This window comes from Oncorhynchus mykiss, chromosome 23 (genome assembly GCF_013265735.2).
Source record: "Oncorhynchus mykiss isolate Arlee chromosome 23, USDA_OmykA_1.1, whole genome shotgun sequence".
NCBI lineage: Eukaryota > Metazoa > Chordata > Actinopteri > Salmoniformes > Salmonidae > Oncorhynchus > Oncorhynchus mykiss.
Window position 1 is genome coordinate 26,128,438 of NC_048587.1, and position 24,022 is coordinate 26,152,459.

General features: G+C 43.5%; 1 protein-coding gene across 3 annotated transcripts in view; it reads left to right on the forward strand.

Annotated features, from left to right (window-relative positions):
- Window positions 1-1,254: 1,254 nt before the first annotated feature.
- Window positions 1,255-24,022, forward strand: part of LOC110502499 (carbohydrate sulfotransferase 15) — a 36,056-nt gene continuing 13,288 nt past the window's right edge. The window contains exons 1-4 of one of the 3 annotated variants that reach the window (XM_036960419.1): window positions 1,255-1,541; window positions 20,091-20,246; window positions 22,197-22,882; window positions 23,038-23,356. In XM_036960419.1, the coding sequence (XP_036816314.1) occupies window positions 22,400-22,882; window positions 23,038-23,356 (802 nt within the window). In that variant the 5' untranslated portion in view covers window positions 1,255-1,541; window positions 20,091-20,246; window positions 22,197-22,399. Of the gene's footprint in view, window positions 1,542-20,090; window positions 20,247-22,196; window positions 22,883-23,013; window positions 23,357-24,022 lie in introns of all 3 variants that reach the window. The other 2 variants (XM_021580556.2, XM_021580557.2) reach the window with 2 other exon arrangements.

Sequence of the window (24,022 nt, forward strand, 5' to 3'; positions counted from 1 at the left end):
TATGTCATTTCGAAACGGCAACGCTATTAGTATAGTGAAGCAGATCTTTATAGATGTTGTACTCATCAAATTGTGTAATTTTGAACATTATCTGCAATGTTATATTCCATGGCTTTAGATATGTGATTATAGGGGCGTTGTACTATTGAGGTACGCTATTTTGCCTGATTATGCCTTTTCACTGAAGGTAATTATACGTTCTCCACTTAGATAGTGGGCCATGGTATAATCCAAGTTGTGGCAAAGAGGGAAGATCCTATAACGCTGCGTTCATGACATCTCATATACCAGCACACAACAAGGAAAAAATCTACTTGAACACCCCTCCAACTGGTAATTATTAGTGAGAAACCCGTCATTCATCCTCGTGCTCTGAGTTTCCTACTTCCACCTCTCTGATGTAATTTGTCAAGAAAGAAGACAGCAAGCATGGCAGCATATTTAGTAGTTGTTGTTTATGGTAATGGTATTTGATTCCCATTGGGGACCAGTATGGATAAACGTATGCACTTGGATAAGAACGCCTGCTTGAATGGTAAAAATGTTTGCTTTTTATGTGTGTGGTCAAAACAACTGTTAATTACCACCTTCACACTTGGTTATGAACGCAGTCTAAATAAGTCTGGTAACTTTTGCCAGCTTTGGAATTGCTCATGGGGAGGCTGGTCAGAGCCTGGTAGACCCTGCACCTGTGCCAACCAAGTATGCTAGAATACAGTATATTGGCAGTTGGCAGGAAAAGCTGTTCAGGCCTTATCCTTTGTATTCAGCGTTTTTTGTTTATCTTTTTGAAAGTGTTCCAAAATATTTTTTGCCAACCTTCAATTTGTATCACTTATCAATTGATAAAACTAACTTTGTCTCACGACTAGATTTAAACAGTGTGCACCTTTCAATGGATGATAGGGGGCTAGCAATGTAGACACTAGTGTAGGGACCTACAGGAGGGACTCACTAGGCAAAAACTGGTTAAACCAACATTGTTTCCACATCATTTCAACCCCAAAAATCTATGTGATGATGTTGAATCAATGTGGAAATCGGATTGGGTTAACAAAAAGTAACTAATGTAAGGGCATTTCAGGGTTTTTCCACCCAACTTGTAACCCTCTTTTTGTATTTCACCTTGAATTCATGTTAGTTGACAATTTAACCAAATGTAAATCAAAACTAGATGTTGAACTGACGTCTGTGCCCAGTGGGGATGTTCATTGTATTGCTCTGATTATTGTGGCTGTCCAGTATACTTCATTTCTTCCCTTGGTCCCTCCCTCTCTTCAGTCTCCCTGACTCGGTTGCAGCGCGAGAGACGAGATGGATAGTCTCTGAATGTTTGCGATCAATCCAGTAGTAGATTATGATGGTTGAAAGCTATCAAAAACAACACAGTTGTGAATTCATTATAATGTGCCAGTTTAAACGTGTGTACCTTACCTCATGGAGATAAAACTTAGTAAATGTTGTATTACCCGAATGGATATGGAATGGTCATGAAGAGCGCGCAAAGGAGTCGAAATTGATTGATTCATCGGATCTTGAATGTGAGTAACAGCAATATCATTTATTACTAGCATGGGTACATTTAACAGTTTTTACCCAGATGTGTTAACCAAACTATGTTTGTGGTCTTACTGTGGCATAATAATGACAGCATTCTCTTGTAGGCTACTGCTATTCCACCTAGAAATATGAACCTATTCAGAGGTTGTACTATAGCTTTCACTCCAACTTGTGATGTATTTTCAAAAAAATATAATGGACCCTGCACTTGTTTCTGAGAACCAAGGATTTTGCAGAAATTCAACTTTTATGAATTTGCTTATACTGAATTGGTTTAATTGATTTTAATACCCCTGCAAATATTGATAATTTAGTGATAGTGACCAATTTGGTGAGCTATTAACATTTTAAAGTAATTTTCTTGGAATCGAACTAGAGTTTCAGCACATGAACAGGAGCTAGTTAGTTTAAGGATTTGTGTATGTACTCCAACAAGAGATTGCATTAGAAGACATCTAAAGACAAATCGCTGCACTCAGGTTGAACTAAAAGTATACAGATTCATTGACAAATTGCACTTTTACCTCCACAACCATGATATATTACAGTGGTGCCTGGTCAGATAGGAGCTGTGTCAGAGTTGTTTCTAAGCTCTTCTCCTGAGGCAGACTTATTTTTCCTCAGTGAACAGCTGCAGAATATCTCTCAGTGCCATTCCTTGGGATTGAATCCACTCCTAGTCCACCAGACACCAAACTACAAAATGCTATTTCATGAGGCAGAATTAACAAGTTAACTAAGAAACAGTTTAGAATGTCCTTATTGTCCTCAGCAAATCTGAAACCAGGTTCCTTCTTTCTCACAATAATTGTTTACTTTATATCTGACTGCACAGGCTTAGGGTAAACGCACGCACTCACGCATGCACGCAAGCACGCGCGCACACACACACACATACGCACGCACGCATGCACGCACGCACGCACGCACACACACACACACACACACACACACACACACACACACACACACACACACACACACACACACACACACACACACACACACACACACACACACACACACACTGCTCTGTCAGGCTGCTAGGCAAGATGGCAATACCATATCGTATTACAGTAATCACCCACCAGTATCCAGAGGTGTTTGATGTCTGAAGCAGGGGTACGATCTGCCAGATGTCAGAGCAAAATGTACTTCTGACATTTTGTACACTTCCTCTCCCCTCTTGTTCGGGAGCTGTGGTAGACTATTGCTCAGGGCACTGACATGAGGCCATGGCAGATAGACAGATGACCTTTGGATAAAGCTGTCTCTGTTGACTCATGTTGACATACACTTAAAGTACCTTTGAGCAAAAAATTACAAACAGTTGTAAGTGTCTTGCTCAAGTGCGCATCCACAGAGTTTTCCACCTTGTCAACTCGGGTATTTAAACCAGCCCCAATGCTCTAACTGCTAGACTACCTGCCGAGTGGGGGGTGGGGAAGTTGGTGGACCTCACCAGACCCTGTTTTTCCCAGTATGTGTCATACCCTGGAGGCTGACTCACTATACTAGAGGTTTCGTGGTCGCCCATAGGGTGAGCAAAGGTCTGGAGCTTTTGAGATGTCAAGGCTATGCTTCTCTTGGCACTATTTTGGACACTTGTTGATAGCATGCAAATAAAGATTGCTATGGTGAAGCTTACCCTGCCTTCCAGGGCAAATTGGGGGAAAATACTTCCAGTCATTTTAGGAATAGGTTTTATTTGTGTGCGCCCGACAGTTTGTCTTGGAGGACCACACTCATAACCATAGCAGTGGTGATGACAGTGTGTGTCTCTAAGCAGTATCACAGTAAGACCAGCCAACCACACCGCTGACACCAATCCAGCGAGGAGGAGGTGCCAGGTGGAATGATAGATAGACTATCTGATAGAAGCTTCAACATCACTGTTACTTTATGTCAGCAGTGTGAGACTTTGCATCTATACACCTTGCCACCTTCATCGAGTACAGTAGTACAGTAGACCTCCTTGGAAAGCTTCTGCTATTTTCAATCCTCCATGTACTGTAGCTACATCCGGGGATTGATTCACTCTTAGAAAAAAAGAGTTCCAAAAGTGTTGCAGGAGAATATATTCAGTCCGTAGATGGAAAGGGAGATTAAAATATATACGAAATATATACAAAAAAACCCAGAGGAAAACTATTATTTATGATTATTTACACGGGACAAACAAAACACACGTCTGTACTGTACTGAACTCTACTGTTGCAATGACAACGCAGGCAGTCAGGAAGCAGGTGGTGAGTTTAATAATAACAAACGTAGAAAGTAAAAAAACAAGAGAAGTGTCATGAAAACAGAACCCATGCTGCCTGATGCCTGGTGAGGGCTATTTGAAGGGAGAGTAATCAGGGTGGTGATGAAGTCCAGGTGTGCTTAATGAAGATAGGCGATGTCGAGAGCTGGAAGGAGGATGTAGGAGTAGGCGTGACAGTATCCCCCGACACGCAGCTTCGGCCGAAAGACAACGCCGGCCAGGAGGACGGCCCCGAGTGCGAGGAGCGGGCCGGTCTGGATGGCGGAGATGGAAATCCCGGATGAGGTTGGGGTCCAAGATGTCCGCCACCGGGACCCAAAAACACACCTTAGGACCACCCCTCCCAATACACCAGGTATTGGAGCCGACCCCACGATGTTGGGAGTCCAGGAGGGACCTAACAGCATAGGCAGAGGTCCCCTCAATGTCCAGGGGAGGCGGAGGGGTATTGCGGGAGACTGCATCAGCCAGGGGACCAGGAACCACCTGCCTGAGGAGGGATACACAAAAGGAGGGTGAGATACGGTAGTTGGTGGGGAATTCTAAATGATAGGTTACCTCATTGACCCTCCGGAGTACCTTGAAGTTCCTGGTGGAGAGGCAGACGCGATCACCAGGATGGAACACCAGAGCCTCACTGCGATGACAATCTGCCTGATCCTTCTGATGGTGGATGGCACACTGGAGCCTCACGTGGGCGGCATTCCACACCTTCTCTGCATGCCAGAATCACTCGGCAACTGCAGGGGCCTCAGTCTGGCTCGGAGTCCATGAAGCCAGGACCGGCTGATATCCCAGGACGCACTGGAAGGGAGTCAGCCCTGTGGAGGAGTGACAAAGTGAGTTCTGGGCGTATTCCACCCAGAGAAGGAACTGGGCCCACTACCCCCGCCGGTCCTGGCAGTGAGTCATTGGGAACCTCCGCAGCTCCTGGTTGGTCCTCTCCACCTGCCCATTAAACTGAGGCTGGTACCCGGATGTGAGGCTGACCGTTTCCCCCAGATTCTCCATAAATGCTTTGCAGACCTGCTACGTGATTTGGGGGCCACGGTCGGAAACGATGTCCTTCCGGAAGGCAATAATGCCGGAGGACCTGCTGGAATAGTGCCTCAGCAACCTGGAGAGCGGAAGTTAGAACAGAGAGAGGGATAAAATGGCCATATTTTGAGAATCTGTCAACAACCATAATAGTGGTAAAACCACCAGAAAGGGGGAGATCCATTACAAAGTCTATGGACAGATGTGACCAAGGCCGCTGAGGCACGGAAAGCGTAAGAAGTTTAACTGCTGGAGCGTGCCGGGGAGATTTGGATTGAGTACATACCGAACATGAGTTGACATAGTGGGCGACATCATGCGCCAAGGTGGGCCACCAGTATTTATCGGAGAGTGATTGGAGGGTGATACCTGGATGTCCAATTGAGAGGGAAATGTGTGCCCAGATCAACAGCCAATCTCTCACCCCATGGGTGTGTAGATGCGCTCTGGAGGGCAGGTGGCAAGAGCTGGTTCCCTCTCCAGAGCCTGGCGGATGTCCACATCTACGTCTCATAACACAGGGCCAACGATATGGGAGGTCCACTTGATGGGTTGGAGGACACTCATAGGACCCTCCACCAACGTGGAACCACAGGGCGCAGGAAGCTGGTCTTCCGTCCCCAGGCGGTGATTTTCATCTTTGACCAGGTGATAGTGGGGTTATGAAGTTGGAGCCACGAGAGACCAAGGATGACTTTGTGTACGGGTGCGGTGATGATTAAGAAGGAAAGGCTTTCCTGGTGCTTGGGCCCAATGGTGAGGGTGAGTGGTGCTGTGATGTGAATAATTGTGTCGGATCCCAGCTGTCTACGCCCCAGAGAGGTGTGTGGCCCCCACCTCCATGGTTCAGGCTCTGCTTCAGGATAGACAAAGGAGGGAGGCGAGTGGCTAGGTGGACACTGGTGCTTCTGAAGAATGTTATCCAGACGGATGGCCATCGAGATGAGAGCGTCCAACAATAGCTTGACATCTCAACATGCCAACTCCATCTGGACCTCCTTGCACAGGTCGAAGGTCGAAGACCGCCCTGAACAGAGCCATGATCCTCTCATAGGAACCCAACTCATCCTCTCCTTTCTCCCAGACGGCCTTAGCCGGTGTTGAGGCGGTGGAGAACAAAGGGGACCTCTTTCATGGTCATACCCAGTAGAGCTAGCTGGTCGTGGTGTTGGTGGAGTAGATGACTCTGTTCCTCAACCGTCTGGAAGATGTTGCGTCTGTCATTTCTGAGGCAGTATTCTGTAACAACAACGCAGGGAGTCAGGAAGCAGGTGCAAATGGTGAATTTAATAATAATGAGCATAGAGCGTAACAAAACAAGAGAAGTATCTGGTCATGAAAATAGAACCAATACTGCCAGATGACTGAGGTTTGTGAGGGCTATATGAAGGGAGAGTAATCAGTGTTCTAGGACTGGTGGTTAGTAGACCGGCAACATCTAGCTCCGGCGGGAGGGAGCAGGAGTAGGCGTGACAACTGTACTGTACTCGACTGTACTCTACTGCAATGTAGTGAACTTTACTCTGCTCTATACTGCTGCACTGCATTGTACTGCAATGTACTCTTCCTTTTGCTGCGCTGTGATGTCCAAATTTCTGGATAATGACATTCATATCCATAATTATTTCTATGCGTAATTCCGTTACCGGGTGAAAATCCACTTCCCTTGCTGTAGTTCAATAACCAAAATATATTTTTTCAACCTCAAGGTGCCATGTTATAATTGACACCCCATTCTTTCTGCAGACATTTTTGAATCTTAATTCCGGGGAGATTTTGAACAGTTTTTGGAAAACGTGGTCACATAAAAACCTGAGGGAGATTTTTCTGTAATCCAGTTACCGAAGTTTGGACTTGGACAGTTCTTCCACTAAATTAGTTTTTGTCCATTTTTCAGTGGAAATTGTTAAAAGTAGACCTCGTGCAAAGAGTTGTATTTGTTAAGCTTTGAAGTCAGTGGTTTTTGTTTGGCATACATTTTAGAGTAAAAAAAAAGAAGATCTCAAAGCATAATTCTGTTATCGTGGAATTGCCCCAATGGATTGTCTGTTGCCTTCTTATGCTTTCCACACTCAGTCGTACTTTCACTGCTTCTGGATGCCCCCTGTCCCCATCTGTCCTCTTCCCCCTGTCTTCTATCCCCTGTCCTCTTCGCCCTTCACTGGAAATGCACATGTTAAACAGTAGTAGGAACCTTTCAACATTTCGTTGCTTGTTATGATGTGTTACGGTCCCACACTTCAACAGAAACATAAAGCTCAGCTCAAAACCACAGCTGGGTGCCAGATGTCTCAGTACTGGACTGCAATGACTTGTCCTGAACTAGTCAAGACCTCATAGATGAAAATAGTGTCTGTTGGGAATTACTCCAATTACACTAGGCTAATTCTCCTTATCTCTCAAGTTATGGGAAATGGAAAACAATATGGCTCTTTAGTCTCCTTTCAAGCCCCCAAGTTCTTTGTTGTGTCATATGTTATGTAATAGTTGCTACCGGTAAGAGTCTTTAGTTGAATAGATATTCAAGCCATATCAATGGGGTTGTGAGTTCATTAACCTCTCAAGGATCTACGGGATTAGGGTCCCTACACCTGGACGGTTGTTGCTAACGTGCGCTAATGTAACTAGAATGACATTGTAAGTAACAGCAAACTTTCCAGGACATAGACATGTCTTATATGGGCAGAAAGCAGTAGCTATTACAGTGAAAAAATAGCATACTACTGTTTGAGGAGAGTGCACAACAACAAAAGCGTTTTATCACGGCAACTGGTTTGATACATTCACCTCTGAAGGTAAATAATATATTTACATTCAGCAATCTTGCTCTGATTTGTCATCATGAGGGATAAAATTATCCCAGTGATAAAACGTAGCATAGTTTTGTTTGATAAAATCAATGTTTATATTAAAATGTAGGAACTGGGTTCTACAGTTCAAACCCCTGCTGTCTTTTTCTTGCATTTCAAAGATCATGGAACAAAAAAAAATAAAGAAAACATTTTTTTTTTATTTTTTTTTTTTATCTTTTACCGGATCTAATGTGTTATATTCTCCTACAATGATTTCACATTTCCACAAACTTCAAAGTGTTTCCTTTCAAATGGTATCAATAATATGCATATCCTTGCCTCAGGTCCTGAGCTACAGGCAGTTAGATTTGGGTATGTCATTTTAGGCGAAAATTGAAAAACAATGTCCAATCCTTAATTAATTTACAGACACATCAATCATACTGCACATGTCAGGAGTTCAAATATTGAGGATTATTGTGGTTCTATCTTCCATCAATTATCAGACATGACAGTGAAACCCATATTTCAGTAGATAATCACTCTCTTTTTCTGTAACTAAAATAATGGTGGGAAAAGGTAACCAAATCTGACCCAATGAGGTAAATTAATCAGACTTCCAGATCTCTGTGTTCTTCTAAGAACACATTTTAATTTCCCTGCCAACATCTAGTCAGACTGGCTGTGGGCCAGGCCTACAGCTAAGTACTCTACCTGGATGCACTTATTCTCAATGGAGGATGATGAATGTTGTTATTCCAAAGCACTTCATGCCTTATTACCACTGCGCCTAGTTTTTACTTATGGTTTTGCTCTTGTGCAATGGTTCAGTGTTTTTATGCTGTCTCTTCCCCATTTCCAGAGAAGAAAACTATATGGTCTCCTACCAATAGCCCCTCACAGTCTACTGTACCAAGACATTCCCGTGGAAGTGGTAAACATGTAGATAGCTATATAACTCTTCTGTCTGACTGCTCTGCTATGTCTCTGGAACAACAGAGTATTAACAGATAGATGGACTGCACAACAGTCAGACAAGAGTGATCTACAGTCAGTCAATGGGAGAGGAAAGAGAAATGTATAAGGGGTACAGTATATGGGGTATAAGGGGAGAGAGGGAATCACTTTGGCCTGGGGTTTGTGGTGGAAAAGAGAAGACTGCTAGATATTGGAGGCAATATTTTTTCATTTAATATTATATCTGAAATAATGACATTATTGATAACCTACTCTCTGTAACATTTTATCTCCTACATTCTTTTAGAAGTCAATCCTCCTCAAAGAAGATCTTTGTGAAGCCTGTGAACACTGAATATATCAAATTTTTCACACTCCCATTCCAGAACACGGAGATGGATGAAGTCGAATACTTTAAAGGAAGGAGACATCCACTATGACAGCACATTTTGTCTTTGAAAGCCTACCTAGGAATCCCACTGGGCTGCTGCCTGTCACATTCTCCCACAGCACAGAGAGGGGGTGAAGAGGGGTCTGATTGCTTGGTGAGTGTGTGTGTGTATGTGTGTGTGTGTGTTTTTGTGTGTGTCTGTGTGTTTGTGTGTGTGTGTGTGTGTGTGTGTGTGTGTGTGTGTGTGTGTGTGTGTGTGTGTGTGTGTGTGTGTGTGTGTGTGTGTGTATGGATGGATGTGAATGAGTGAGGGGGTGAAATACAGTGCATTCGGAAAGTATCCTTGACTTTTTGGAGATTTTGTTATGTTACATCCTTATTCTAAAATGGATTAAATAGTCCCCCCCATCAACTTACACAGAATACCCCATAATAAGCAAAAACTATTCATTTTGAAATGTTTGCAAATGTTTAAAAACGAAAAAAAAACAGAAATATCACATTTACATAAGTATTCAGACCCTTTACTCAGTATTTTGTTGAAGCAGATTTGGCAGCTATTACAGCCTCGAGTCTTCTTGGGTATGACACTACAAGCTTGGCACACGTGTATTTGGGGAATTTCTCCCATTCTTCACTGCAGATTCTCTCAAGCTCTGTCAGGGCCACTCAAGCTCTGGCTGGGCCACTCAAGGACATTCAGAGACTTGGCTGTGTGCTTAGGGTCGTTGTCCTGTTGGAAGGTGAACCTTCGCCCCAGTCAGAGGTCCTGAGCATTCTGGAGAAGGTTTTCATCAAGGATCTCTCTGAACTTTGCTCCGTTCATCTTTCCCTCGATCCTGACTAGTCTACCAGTCCCTGCCACTGAAAAACATCTCCACAGCGTGATGCTGCCCCCACCATGATTCACCGTAGTGATGGTGCCAGGTTTCCTCCAGACGTGATGCTTGGCTTTCAGGCCAAAGAGTTATATTGGTTTCATCAAAACCAATATTGGTTTCATCAGACCAGAGAATCTCATTTGTCATAGTCTGAGAGTCCTTTAGGTGCCTTTTGGCAAACTCCAAGCGGGCTGTCCTGTGCTTTTTACTGAGGGGTGGCTTGCGTCTGGCCACTCTACCATAAAGGCCTGATTGGTAGAGTGCTGCAGTGATGGTTGTCCTTCTGGAAGGTTCTCTCTCCACAGTTTTTTAAAATCTGTTTATCAGTTATGTGGAATAGAGTTCCATGTAGTCATGACTCAATGCAGTACTGTGCGTCTCCCATTGTCTGTTCTGGACTTGGGGATTGTGAAGATATCTCTGGTGGCATGTCTTGTGGGGTATGCATTGGTATCTTGGCTGTGTGCTAGTTGTTTAAAAACTTCTTAAGGGTCGGCGTTCCGTCAATGGGACAGTTGTAAATCATGCAGTGCGTTATATCAAGATTGCAGATTTTAGAGTAACAACAAATGTCGGTACATAGAAGTGTCTTATATCGGCTGAAAGCTTAAATTCTTATTAATATAACTGCACTATCCAAATTACAGTAGCTATTACTGCGAAAAAAAGGACATGCTATTGTTTGAGGAGAGCTCCTAACAACAAAAAACATGTTTCAACTCGATAGTTTTGATAAATTCACCTCTGAAGGTGAAATGTGTACTTACTTTCTGAAATCTTGCTCTGATTTATCATCTAAAGAGTCCCAGAGATAACATGAGGTGTTGTTTTGTTAGATAAAATCATTTTTCATGTCCTATAAAGGTCCATATAGCACGCACGATCGTTTTTGTATTTCCACTCGTTCAATGTGCTAAGAAAGGGAATCTGGAAAAATCTCACCCTAAACATTGATTGAACGATTCAAATCACATTCCTATCTAATCTATTCCTCAGAGGTCCTAGAATGTAACAAGACTTCACTATTTCATTAGGCGTATAGTATATCCTATAGGACACCATATTTGGTCAGAGAGTGACGCCTTCATGGCACGCCGATGATTCGGGCGGCCATCACTTGAACAACTGTATCTTTGTCAAATAAGCACCAATCGGGGTCAAATAAAGCTAGCTAGACAGCCAATGAGCTGGGCTTTACGGGAGTATCTGGAAACCATATATATGTTGTAAAATGTAGCTTCCAACCTTGTATGACAGCATGCCTTTTCATTTTGGACAAAAATCACAAGGATATTCAGAGTTATGAATTTATGAAAACTGGTTGTTTCGCAATTGTTGAACTTAAAAATGTAAAATTGAATTAAAGGGTCTATACGTAAGAACAGACAGCTCAGTGCTTTCAACAGCTCAATACCTCTCACAAGGACAAGTAATGATGAAGTCAATCTCTCCTCCACTTTGAGCCAGGAGAGATTGACATGCATATTATTCATATTTGCTCTCTGTCTACATCCAAGGGCCAGCCGTGCTGCCCTGTTCTGAGCCAATTGCAATTTTCCTGTGTCGCTCTTTGTGGAACCTGACCACACGACTGAACAGTACTATAGGTGCTACAAAACTGGAGCCTGTAGGACCTGCGTTGTTGATAGTGCTGTGAGGAAAGTAGAGTAGCACTTTATTATGGACAGACTTCTCCCCATCTGAGCTACAGTTGTATCAATATGTTTTGACCATGACACTTTACAATCTAGGGTTACTCCAAGCAGTTTAGTCACCTAAACTTGCTCAATTTCCACATTATTTCTTACAAGATTTAGTTGGTTTAGGGTTTAGTGAATTATTTGTCCCAAATACATTGCTTTTTGTATTTGAAATATTTAGGACTAACGTATTCCTTGCCACCCATTCTGAAACTAACTGCAGCTCTTTGTTAAGTTTTGCAGTAATTTAAGTTGCTGTAGTAGTTGACATGTATAGTGTTGATTCCTCCGTGTAAATAGACACATTGGCATTACTCTAAGCTAATGGCATGTCGTTAGTAAAGATTGAAAAAATTAAGGGACCTAGACAGCTGCCCTGGCAATTCCTGATTCTATCTGGATTACATTGGAGAGGCTTCCATTGTGTTCTGTTAGACAGGTACAGTTGAAGTCGGAAGTGTACATACACTTAGGTTGGATTCATTAAAACTTGTTTTTAAACCACTCCACAAATGTATTGCTAACACACTATAGCTTAGAAAAGTTGGTTAGGACATTTACTCTGTGCATGACAAAAATAATTTTTCCAACAATTGTTTACAGACAGATTATTTCACTTATAATTCACTGTATCACAATTCCAGTGGGTAAGAAGTTTACATACACTAAGTTGACTGTTCCTTTAAACAGCTTTGGATATTCCAGAAAATGATGTCATGGATTTAGAAGCTTTTGTTAGGCTAATTGTCATCATTTGAATCAATTGGAGGTGTACCTGTGGACATCATAGGAAAATCAAAATAAATTATCCAAGACCTCAGAAAACAATTGTAGACCTCCACAAGTCTGGTTCATCCTTGGGAGCAATTTCCAAATGCCTGAAGGTACCATGTTCATCTGTACAAACAATGGTACGCAAGTATAAACACCATGGGACCACACAACCGTCATACCGCTCAGAAAGGAGACTCATTCTGTCTCCTTGAGATGAACGTACTTTGGTGCAAAAAGTGCAAATCAATCCCAGAACAACAGCAAAGGACCTTGGGAAAGATGCTGGAGGAAACAGGTACAAAAGTATCTTTATCCACAGTAAAACGAGTCCTATATCGACATAACCTGAAAGGCCGCTCAGCAAGGAAGAAGCCACTGCTCCAAAACCGCCATAAAAATGCCAGACTACGGTTTGCAACTGCACATTTTTGGAGAAATGTCCTCTCGTCTGATGAAACAAAAATAGAACTGCTTGGCCATAATGACCATAGGTATGTTTGGAGGAAAAAGGGGGAGGCTTGCAAGCCGAAGAACACCATCCCAAACGTGAAGCACCACTTGGGGGTGCTTTTGCTGCAGGAGGGACTGGTGCACTTCACAAAATAGATGGCATCATGAGGTAGGAAAATTCAGCGGATATATTGACGCAACATCTCAAGACATTACAATACAACTTTCTGGTTACTAGTCCAACACTCTAACCACTATGCTACCCTGCCGCCCCACGTCAGTCAGGAAGTTAAAGCTTGGTCACAAATGGACAATGACCCCAAGCATACTTCCAAAGTTGTGGCAAAATGGCTTAGGGACAACGAAGTCAAGATATTGTAGTGGCCAACACAAAGCCCTGACCTCAATCCTATAGAACATTTGTGGATAGAATTGAAAAAGCGTGTGCGAGCAAGGAGGCCTACAAACCTGACTCAGTTACACCAGCTCTTTCAGGAGGAATGGGCCAAACGTCACCCTTCTTAATGTGGGAAGCTTGTGGAAGGCTACCCGAAACGTTTGACCCAAGATTAAATATATATTTTAAAGGCAATGCTACCAAGTACTAATTGAGTGTATGTAAACTTCTGACCTACTGAGAAAGTGATGAAAGAAATAAAAGCTGAAATAAATCATTGTCTTTACTATTATGCTGTCATTTCACATTCTTAAAATAAAGTGGTACTTCTAACTGATCTAAGAAATAGATGTTTTACTGGGATTAAATGTCAGGAATTTTTTTAAACTGAGTTTAAATGTATTTGGCTACGCTGTAGTTAACTTCTGACTTCAAATCAAATGTATTTATATAGCCCTTCGTACATCAGCTGATATCTCAAAGTGCTGTACAGAAACCCAGCCTAAAACCCCAAACAGCAAGCAATGCAGGTGTAGAAGCACGGTGGCTAGGAAAAACTCCCTAGAAAGGCCATAACCTAGGAAGAAACGTAGAGAGGAACCAGGCTATGTGGGGTGGCCAGTCCTCTTCTGGCTGTGCCGGGTGGAGATTATAACAGAACATGGCCAAGATGTTCAAATGTTCATAAATGACCAGCATGGTTAAATAATAATAATCACAGGCAGAACAGTTGAAACTGGAGCAGCAGCACGGCCAGGTGGACTGGGGACAGCAAGGAGTCATCATGTCAGGTAGTCCTGAGGCATGGTCCTAGGGCTCAGGTCCTCCGAGAGAAAGAAAGAAAGAGAGAAAGAGAGAATTAGAGAGAGCATACTTAAATTCACACAGGACACCGGATAGGACAGAAGTACTCCAGATATAACAAATTTACCCTAGCCCCCCGACACATAAACTATTGCAGCATAAATACTGCAGGCTGAGACAGGAGGGGTCAGGAGACACTGTGGCCCCATCCGATGATACCCCCGACAGGGCCAAACAGGAAGGATATACCTGTAACTTCAACTGTAACTCTTTATCCATAATTTTGCAGGGGTTGTAAAACCATAACACATACTTTTTTCCAGCAGTAGACTATGATTGGTAATGTCAAAAGCCACACTGAAGTCAACAAAACAGCCCCCACAATATTTTTATCATAAATTTCTCTCAGCCAATCATCAGTCATTTGTGTTAGTGCTGTGCTTATTGAATATCCTTCTCTATAATCATCCTGAAAGTCTGTCAATTTGTTTATTGTAAAATAGCATTGTATCTGGTGAAACACCATTTTCCCAAAAGTTTCTAAAGGTTGGTAACAGAACGATTGGTTGGGTATTTGAGCCAGTAAAGAGGGCTTTACTATTCTTAGGTAGCGAAATTACTTTTGCTTCCCTCCAGGCCTGAGGGACCACACTTTCTAATAGAGTTAAGTTGAAGATATGTCAAATAGGATTGCCAATATTGACCGCTATTATGCTCAGTAATTTTCTATCCAAGTTGTCAGACCCCGGTGGCTTGTCATTGTTGATAGACAACAATAATTTTTTCACCTCTTCCAAACTGACATTACGGAATTCAAAATTACAATTCTTGCCGTTCATGATTTGGTCAGATATACTTGGCAGCATTTGTTTCTGCCATGTCATGCATAAATTTGCTAATCTTGCCAATGAAAAAATCATTAAATCAGTTGGCAATACCATTTGGTTGTGAGATTAATGATGGAGCTGATTTAGCCTGTTTTCCTAAAATTTCACTGAAGCTGCTCCAAAGTGTTTTACTTTCATTCTTTACGTAATTTATCTTTGTTTCATAGTGTAGTTTCTTCTTCTTTTTATTCAGTTTAGTCACACGATTTCACAGTTTGCCAATCGGTTATGCAGCCAGATTTATTTGCCATTCCTTTTGCCTCAACCCTCTCAACTATAAAATGTTTAAATTCCTCATCAATCCACAGGGATTGAACACTTTTTTCAGTAATTTTCTTCATGGGTGCAAGCTTATTAGTAACTGGGATAAGCAATTCCATAAATGTGTCAAGGGCAACGTCTGTTTGCTCTTCATTACACACCACGGACCAACAAGTATTATTTACGTCATCAACATAGGAATAACTACAAAACTGATTTTATTACCTCTCACACACTATATCATGCCCAGCCTTTGGAACGTTGGTTTTCCAAAGATATGGCTACTATATTGTGATCAGTACATCCGATGGGTCTGGATACTGCTCTCTAGCACATGTCTGCAGCATTAGTACAGATGTGACAATACATGATGTTGATTTCATTCCTGTGCTGTTTCTAACTACCATGGTAGGTTGACAGATAACCTGAACCAGGTTGCAGGCACTGGTTACAGTGTGAAGCTTTTTCTTAAATGAAAGCCAGTCAATATTTAAATCACCCAGAAAATATACCTGTCTGTTGATATCACATACATTCTCAAGCATTTCACACGTTATCTAGATACTGACTGTTAGCACTTGGAGGTCTACAGCAGCTTCCCACTAGAATGGGCTTTAGGTGAGGCAGATGAACCTGTGGCCATATTACTTCAACAGTATTTAACATGAGTTCCTGTCTAATCTTTACAGGAATGTGGGAAAATACACCCCCACCACTGGTAATTATGTGGATTGGGCATGGAGAGAGACCAGGGGGAACAGTCAGAGGAGCAAACACTGACAGTTGGAATATGTGATGGAATGGAGCAGGGAGTGGTGTGCGTGTATGTGTGTACCTTGGTGTGGGCAGTGTGTGTGTGTGGGCAGTGGCATGTGTGTGGGCAGTGGCACAGGGAGAAAGACCTGCTCTAAGGGGATCCTGGAGGCTGAGAAATTAAAACATGAGTTTTGGGGCTTCAGGGTTTCTGTGGCCCTGAGTCTCTAGGCATCTGGCTTATAACTGCATATCATTAAAAGGTGGAGATCTGCTGCATCCCTCATGGCTGAGCTATTTTTTCAGTTTTCGGTTGTGTATTCAGGTCCATTACGTGCCCTCCTTTGTGTGGTGGGTCAGGTGGGTTTTACATTAGCAGCAGGGTTGAACTCTAACCCAGATGGAGTGGAACATAGGGATGCCTGTCCACATCCCATTAATCACACTTGCAATATCGAGTGGTAACAACCTCTCTCTGTGTGTGTGTGTGTGTGTGTGTGTGTGTGTGTGTGTGTGTGTGTGTGTGTGTGTGTGTGTGTGTGTGTGTGTGTGTGTGTGTGTGTTATTTTACCAGGGAAGATATTGAGATCTAGGTCTCTTTTTCAAATGTTCCCTGCACATTACAAATATACACAATACAAAAACACAATAATGGGAAGCACATGTAAAACATCACAAATCCCTCAGAAAAACTAACATTCCTCCACAAATAATTCCCAAATCAATACTCTAAACTGCCCGAACGGCACCAGAACATTAAGATGAAATGTATCTAGAATGTTGTTATTGTAACAATGACGCTGGAAGTCAGGTGGAGGAGTGACGCCATAAATTCTGAGCATACTCCGCCCAGAGAAGGAATTGGGCCCACTCCTCCTGCCAGTCGTGGCAGTGACTTCTCAGGAACCTACCCAGCTCCTGTTTAATCCTCTCCACCTGCCAGTTAGACTGAGAGAGATAGGGATAAAATGTCAGGATTTAGAGAATTTGTACACAACCACCAAAATGGTGGTGAAACCATGAGAAGGGAGATCAGTGACAAAATCAATGAACAGATGAGACCATAGACGCTGAGGAGGAGCAAGCAAGGAGTTTCCCTGCTGGAGCGTGCCGGGGAGATTTAGTTTGTGCACATACGGAACAGGAGTTGACATAGCGTGTGACGTCTTACGCCAAGGTAGGCCACCAGTACCTTTCGGAGATAGATTGAATAGTGCGGGTGATACCTGGATGTCCAGCGATGACAGGTCAGCAGCCGATCCCTTATCTCCATAAGAACGTATATTTCCTCAGGAGGAGCGGGTGAGGGTTCCCTCTCCAGGGCCTGGCGAATGTCCACATCTATGTACCAGACCACAGGGGCTTGTCAGGTTGTGCGCTACTGGTAAGAAGTCAGGTGGAGGAGAGCGGAGAGTTGTGATCAGGCACACACTTTAATTGGCAGAAGTAACAACAGACGGACGCAACAGAGTCAAAACCCTCCAGCCAAATGGCAAAAGTGCAAAGCGTGACAACAGTCACAATGTGGCGCGTAACACAAAACATGTAACAAAACAATTCCACACAAAGACATATGGGAAACAGAGGGGATATATATGTAGTGTGATTAGGGTATGTAAACCAGGTGTGCGGGGAAACAAGACAAAACAAATGGAACAATGACAAGTGGAGCGGCGATGGCTAGAAGACCGGTGACGTCGACCGCTGAACGCCACCCGAACAAGGAGATGAGCCGACTTCGGCAGAAGTCATGACAAGACTCAAGATAGGAGAATTATGGGTGCACTCAGGGCAGGAACCTCTCCCGAATCGTAGAGACGGGATATCAGCTTTGGTGTTCTTTGAACCTGGGCGATATGTCAGAGTGAAGTCAAATCTAGTGGAAAAAAAGGGCTCACCTTGCTTGGCGTGGGTTCACCCGCCTCGCTGTCTGTATTTACTCCAGGTTCCGATGGTCAGTGAGCATGAGAAATTTGTCCTTGGCATCCTCAAGCCAGTGTCTCCACTTATCTAATGCCAACTTCACCGCCTGGAGGAGCTCCATCGCCATCATAGTTCCTTTCTGCAGGGGACAGTTTCTTTAAGTAATATGCACATGGAAACAATTTATGTGGATTACCTTGTCGTTGGGACAGGAAAGCCCCCACACCCACTTCTGAAGCATCCACCTTCACCACAAAGGGCAGCGTAGGATCTGGGTGTTTGAGCAGGTGAAATGTCCCTTCAGTAGGCGGAAGGCTTTGTCGGCTGCAGAACTTCACCCCAACTTACAGGGACCACCCTTGAGGAGAGAGGTGAGAGGAGAGCGTGAAAGATCTTGATGAAGTGGCGGTAGAAGTTGGCAAACCCCAAAGACCATTGTAACCCCTTTATTTTGGTTGGGACTGGCCATGACCTGGCAGCGTCTACCTTTTTACCATTCATCATTACTCCTTGCAGGCTGATCTGGTAACCCAGAAAGGAGACAGCCTCTTGATGGAATTGGCACTTCTCCGCTTCGACATATAGGTGGTTGGCCAGGAGGTAATCCAGGCAGCTGAGTAGACCAGGATGTCGTCTATATAAACAAACACCTGGCGTCCGAGCATATCCCAGAACACCTGGTTAACGAATGCCTGGAACACTGAAGGTGCGGTCTGGCCATCCTGCCGTAGTTTGAGTAGGCGCTCACTCCCCTCTCTGCCCTCTGGTGGATGATTGAAGACTAGTTTGAACAGAGCCATGAACCCCTCATAGGAACCCAACTCCTCCTCTCTCCCAGGCGGCCGTAGCTCACTCCAACACGCGTTCGGTCAGCAGGGAAATAACCATGGCAACCTTGGACCTCTTGGTGGTGGGGACTCCCATCTGATGAGCAAAATAAAGGGATCCCCGCTGTAGGAAGCCGTGGAATTTGGATTGAGTCCTGTCATATTTGTCCGGGAGGGACAAACGGGCATCGCTGATCTGCGTGGACTACTGGATCAGCTAGGGTGCTGGCTCGCTGGGTCGACTCGTGGTAGAGAATCCTCCGCTTGTTGGAGGTGACGCCCCACGGGTAATGTTGAGATGTTGAGGAACGCGGAGGACTTCATCCATAGCCGTCCCCAGATACTCCAGCTGGTCGTGGTGTTGACGAAGTAGATATCCCTGTGTGCCGACCATGATTCCCTGCTGCTTCCATTTGTTGAAGCAGTATTCTGTAACAATGATGCTGGGAGTCAGGAAGCAGGTGCAGTTGGCGAGTTTAATAAAGAACATAAAGCGATACAAAACAAGCGACTCGTCTGGACATAAACACAGAACCAATACTGCCTGAACGGTGATGCTAGGGAGTGCTAGATAAAGGAGAAGTAATCACGCTAGTGATGGGGCGCAGATGTGCGTAATGAGGGTTGCCAGGACCGGTGGTTAGTAAACCGGCGACGCGGAGCGCCGGAGCGAGTGTAGACTTGACAGTTATAGCAAGACGGTGCATTAAAACTTAACCTTGTAAACAAAAAGGGAGTAATGTATAGATCTACGGGTCATTAGCGAAGTCCAGCCAACCTTTTGATACAGGATGCAGTGATGACGATCAAAACTGTAATGCGTGCGTGCATACGAGTGTGTGTTAGCAGAATCTTAGAATCAGAACAGCAGCACCCAGCAAACTATGAATGAGATGCCACGGAGTATGCCACCCCGCACTGACCCTCAACCCTCCAACAACAAAAACACACAGAAGAGAGCAGTTGGTATACCAGCTTTCATCTTTAAATCTCCCTCCACCATCCCCATCAGTACCAGTACCAGCACTGTCCTCTCATCCCATAGACACAGTTTTTGTATGCTCTGTTTGCGTGCTGGATACTGCATACTGGACCTACACCTTGTGGAGATGACCTCAAACACATAGCATTTTTTAAGTCGTTGAATTTTTAACTCAGCTCAAAAGCATGTAGACATTGTGAGTAATTCAAATGGAATATTGACTCACATAAATCTTTGGAACATTGAGCACTCATGTGGGATACAAACATATGTTAGGCTATACACAAGGATTTTAGGTTATGGTTGAAATCACTGGGGGTGCGTGTTACTTTATCAATCATTCCATTCCACACTCTGCCTGTTTCCCACACAAGTTCCGTCACAGATCGATTCTAGACGCTTTTATTCCCATGGGGTTAATAATGCTGATCTTGCCCCCTCTTGTAGTCTCTCTTCAGAAATCAAGCCTACAGTTGGGATGTTGGCTGCTGGCTCTGGCAGACAATAACCTTCCATGAGTTTTAAAGAGAGGACAGGAGGCCCCCTCCCTTTATCAGCAACAGCAGGACCAGGAGAAGAACACATTCAGCTGAGACCTTGAAAGTAGGATACAAACCTTTATAGGCTATATACCATCACATAATGATAGGGGAGAGTGGGGTAAGTTTAGCCAACGGGGTAAGTTGAGCCAACGGGGTAAGTTGAGCCAAAGGGGTGTGTTGAGCCAAAGAGGTGAGCTGAGTCAAAGGGGTCAAAGGGGTAAGTTGAGCCACCCTTGTTTCTAGGAAACCATGCACAGAATTAATCGTTTGACCAAATATTTAGGAAGAGGTCATCATTTCATGGAGTCTGTGAAGGAAGAAACCACATAGAAAAAATGGTAAGCAAGTTAGGTAAAAAAAAATGATTTTCATCCAACTCATGATACTGTATCTAAACCAAAGTAGATAATTTTAAGACTGTTCTATACATCAGTTGGGGTCTCAATATGAGGTTCTGAATCTAGCATGAAAGTGCATTATTGTGGCTGTGTGGGCTAATATAGTCAAAATGATTGCTTGGGGTAAGTTGAGCCAATGGTCGAACAAATTGAAGTGTTTTCTTCCATGGTGTAATGCAAGGCATTATCCTTGGGATATGTGATAACAAAAAGGCCTGGAGTTAAAAGTGTACAAAAATAAAGTGTTTGTTAGGTGTTGTTTTTGGGAAATAAAGATAGGCATTGTTTTATAAAAGTAATGGTCATATTTGATTCAGTACAGATTTGTAGGTGGCTTAATTTACCCTGCCCTGTGGCTCAATTTACACCATAGCTGGGGTGAATTGTGCCAAGTGACCTCTTTTTTTGGACAAGATATGTTCTCAAAACTATTATTTACACAAATTCAGATTATTTTGAGGGATGCACAACATCCTGAAATATATGTAGAAATCTTTGTTAGAAAGGACACTATATTTCCCTTGAGGGAGTGATGCTGAATGTAAAAAATTACTCAACTTACCCCACTCTACCCCACATTGAATATGTCTTTTAACTAAATCTATTTTTAATTGCTGAATGTTATAGGTTGTATGATGACACATCGCTCAAGTAGAGTGTAACCTAACATTTTTGACAGCCAGTGCTAGAAATATGATGTGACAATTTAAAATCACTGAAGTGTTCAGTGGCCTCTGTTTAATGAGGCCCCAGTGTGAATAGAACAACCATAATGCAATGAGGAATAACACTGTAAATTCATTGAATGTACCAAGTGTAATTCACTGTAACTGGGCTGGGATTTCATTTCAACATCCAGAGGGATTGTTCATTCGTATAAACTCTGGAAAGAAAAGAAAACAGAATGAATTATGGTTCCAGGATGTGTGATGGAAGTGTTTTTAAAGAATTTTGTCAGTCCTCTGTCTGGAATTATTCAGCACACAGCTCCAGAAATAATACTTGCTTTCTCTATCTAAAAGACTGCCGCGCTGCTTGTCCACCTGTATCAATAGTACTGTTGATGTCACAAGAAAACCTTTAATCTCCAAATCATAACATTTTCTTGGATCAACCTTTCATTCCCCCGTAGAATAGAGGGAAATGTGTTCTAAAATATTAAGGTTTATTTTATCCTATAGGCAGAGGACTTTGATAAGCCCTAAATTCAGAAGATGAAGGTACAGACAGACCCTTTTGCTTTCACATTGTACCCACTGTTTTGGTCCTTATACCTAAAGCAGGGAAGCATTGCCTGACAAGAACACACTCTCTGATATGAGCTTCCTGAGAGGTTGTGATATGTAATTTGAGTGGTCAGACTTGCTAGTGGAGGAAGCAGAATTAATGTTACATGTCTCACATGTTAGATCGCCTCTGACTGAACCCTAATCCTGGAATAATACTTAGCACCTGGTCAGGAAATAGCTGTGAGCTGTATATGACAAAGTCCACAAAACACTACACCATTGAAGGGGAAAACCAATCACAGATTAATTGACCATTGTAGTGTTCAAAATGTTCCTCTTTTTTAAAAACAGTTCAAAAATAAATATAATTATCTCGTTTGACAGGAGAACACTACTGAAGGCCAGACTGTGGTGCTACAGTACCTGTTGTGCCTACAGCAACATTTGGAGCAGCCATGATGGATAAACCCTCTACTGCTCCTCCACACACCTCCCATCCCACAATAGATGTGCCTTGACGGCCCCAGTCCCTCCCCTCTGACATCTGCATCCCCCTCTCCACAGCCCTGTTCCATCCTGTCTACATAATGTCTCGTACAGACTACAAAAATGGTGCCATTTCTCAAACGGACTACACATATGGCCAACTCTGCCCCATGGAAGTTAAGAACTACAGGAAAAGACCCACAATGCTTTGTTTGGACGATGTGGATGACGGTCACATAATCCTGCCCAGTGTCCTGGAGGTGAGGCGGGTTCCTCTGTGGCCATTGGGCCCCCTGAGGAGTGTCACAAAGGTCAAGGTTATCAGCTTCCTGTTCGGACTAACATTGACCATCCTCATTATGGCTTCTTACGTCTTGACCTTGGATAAAAAGGGTCTGATGCTGACACCGCCACCGTTCCACCTCAGTACTATAGTCAACCCCAGCAGCACCATCTCCCCTAACCTGCCCTCTACCAAGGACTATGTCAACATTAACCTCCTGGTGAAGTGCATTACAGCTAAGCTTGAGTTCAGCCCAAGGAAGCTGCCTCTTCTGAAGGACATTGTAAATAGTGACTCTCATGTGAGTATGTGTCTGGCCTGTTGCTTCATGTGTGCTATTTTGTTTCAGGGCAAAAATTATTTCAATCATAATATCAATTAAGATAAATTGTTTAGGACTGTTTGACATTATATCTGTTTTGCACTTCCCAGTTGTTTTCCATTATTCCTCGTCAGTTCCTCCCCAATATCAAGAGTCCATGCTGGTATGAGGAGCTCTCTGGGAAAACCAAAGTGGATCCTTACAGGAAAAACTTGTATGCAGTTCGCTCCAAGACCTTCCGGACGGTCCGTGACTACCTGAGGAATCATTTCCAGGAACACTTGTCCCACAGCGTCGACGACAAGCAATACCGCCTGCGCTGTCTGCCATATTTCTACATCATTGGCCAGCCCAAATGTGGCACAACGGACCTGTTTCACCGACTGCTGCTACACCCGGAGGTCAAGTTCACCACCATGAAAGAGCCCCACTGGTGGACAAGGAAAAGGTTTGGTAAGCCCTAGTCCCCCTGTCTTCACTTTGGTAGAACTGCCCAAAGAATTTTACTTCCCTTGAATTTGGATGGAAAACCTTTACGTTGGCTTCAACAGACTTTTCACCCTGCCAAAATACATTTCCAGGGGGAACCACCAGTAATGTGTGGATGAACTTATTTCTATTCATATTCATATGGCATATATTTTGAGGTAATACAGTGTGCCTCTTTTTCCAATGACTATGCCGAAATCTACATCATGTACACTAGTAACAGTATAACTGAATGAAAACCCAAAGAGTTGGCTCTGTTTTGATCATCTCCGCTTATAATTCCCCCTGCAGTTATTTTTCAAAACCTTTGTACAGAGTGAGTAAGTGTTGTTCTAGACCTCTACTGTAGTGTGCGGGTGATAGACGAGACCAGGTCCAGCCCCTCCAGCCTAGTGTCTGTTGTAATTCCTTTAATTGAATGGAATGCTTCATGATAGTCTGAGAGGCAGCGTAGGTGTCGGATCACACTCTGAGGAGAGCCATACTGTAGAGCACACAGAGTGCATTGATTGCCGACTCCATCGCCAAGTGGATTTGTGGGCGTTCAAAGCAGTGGGGGAGATGGTTGAAGATGTTGATCTTTCTGCTGACAATGGATCAGAAAGGCAGCTACATCGGGTCTCCTGTGGC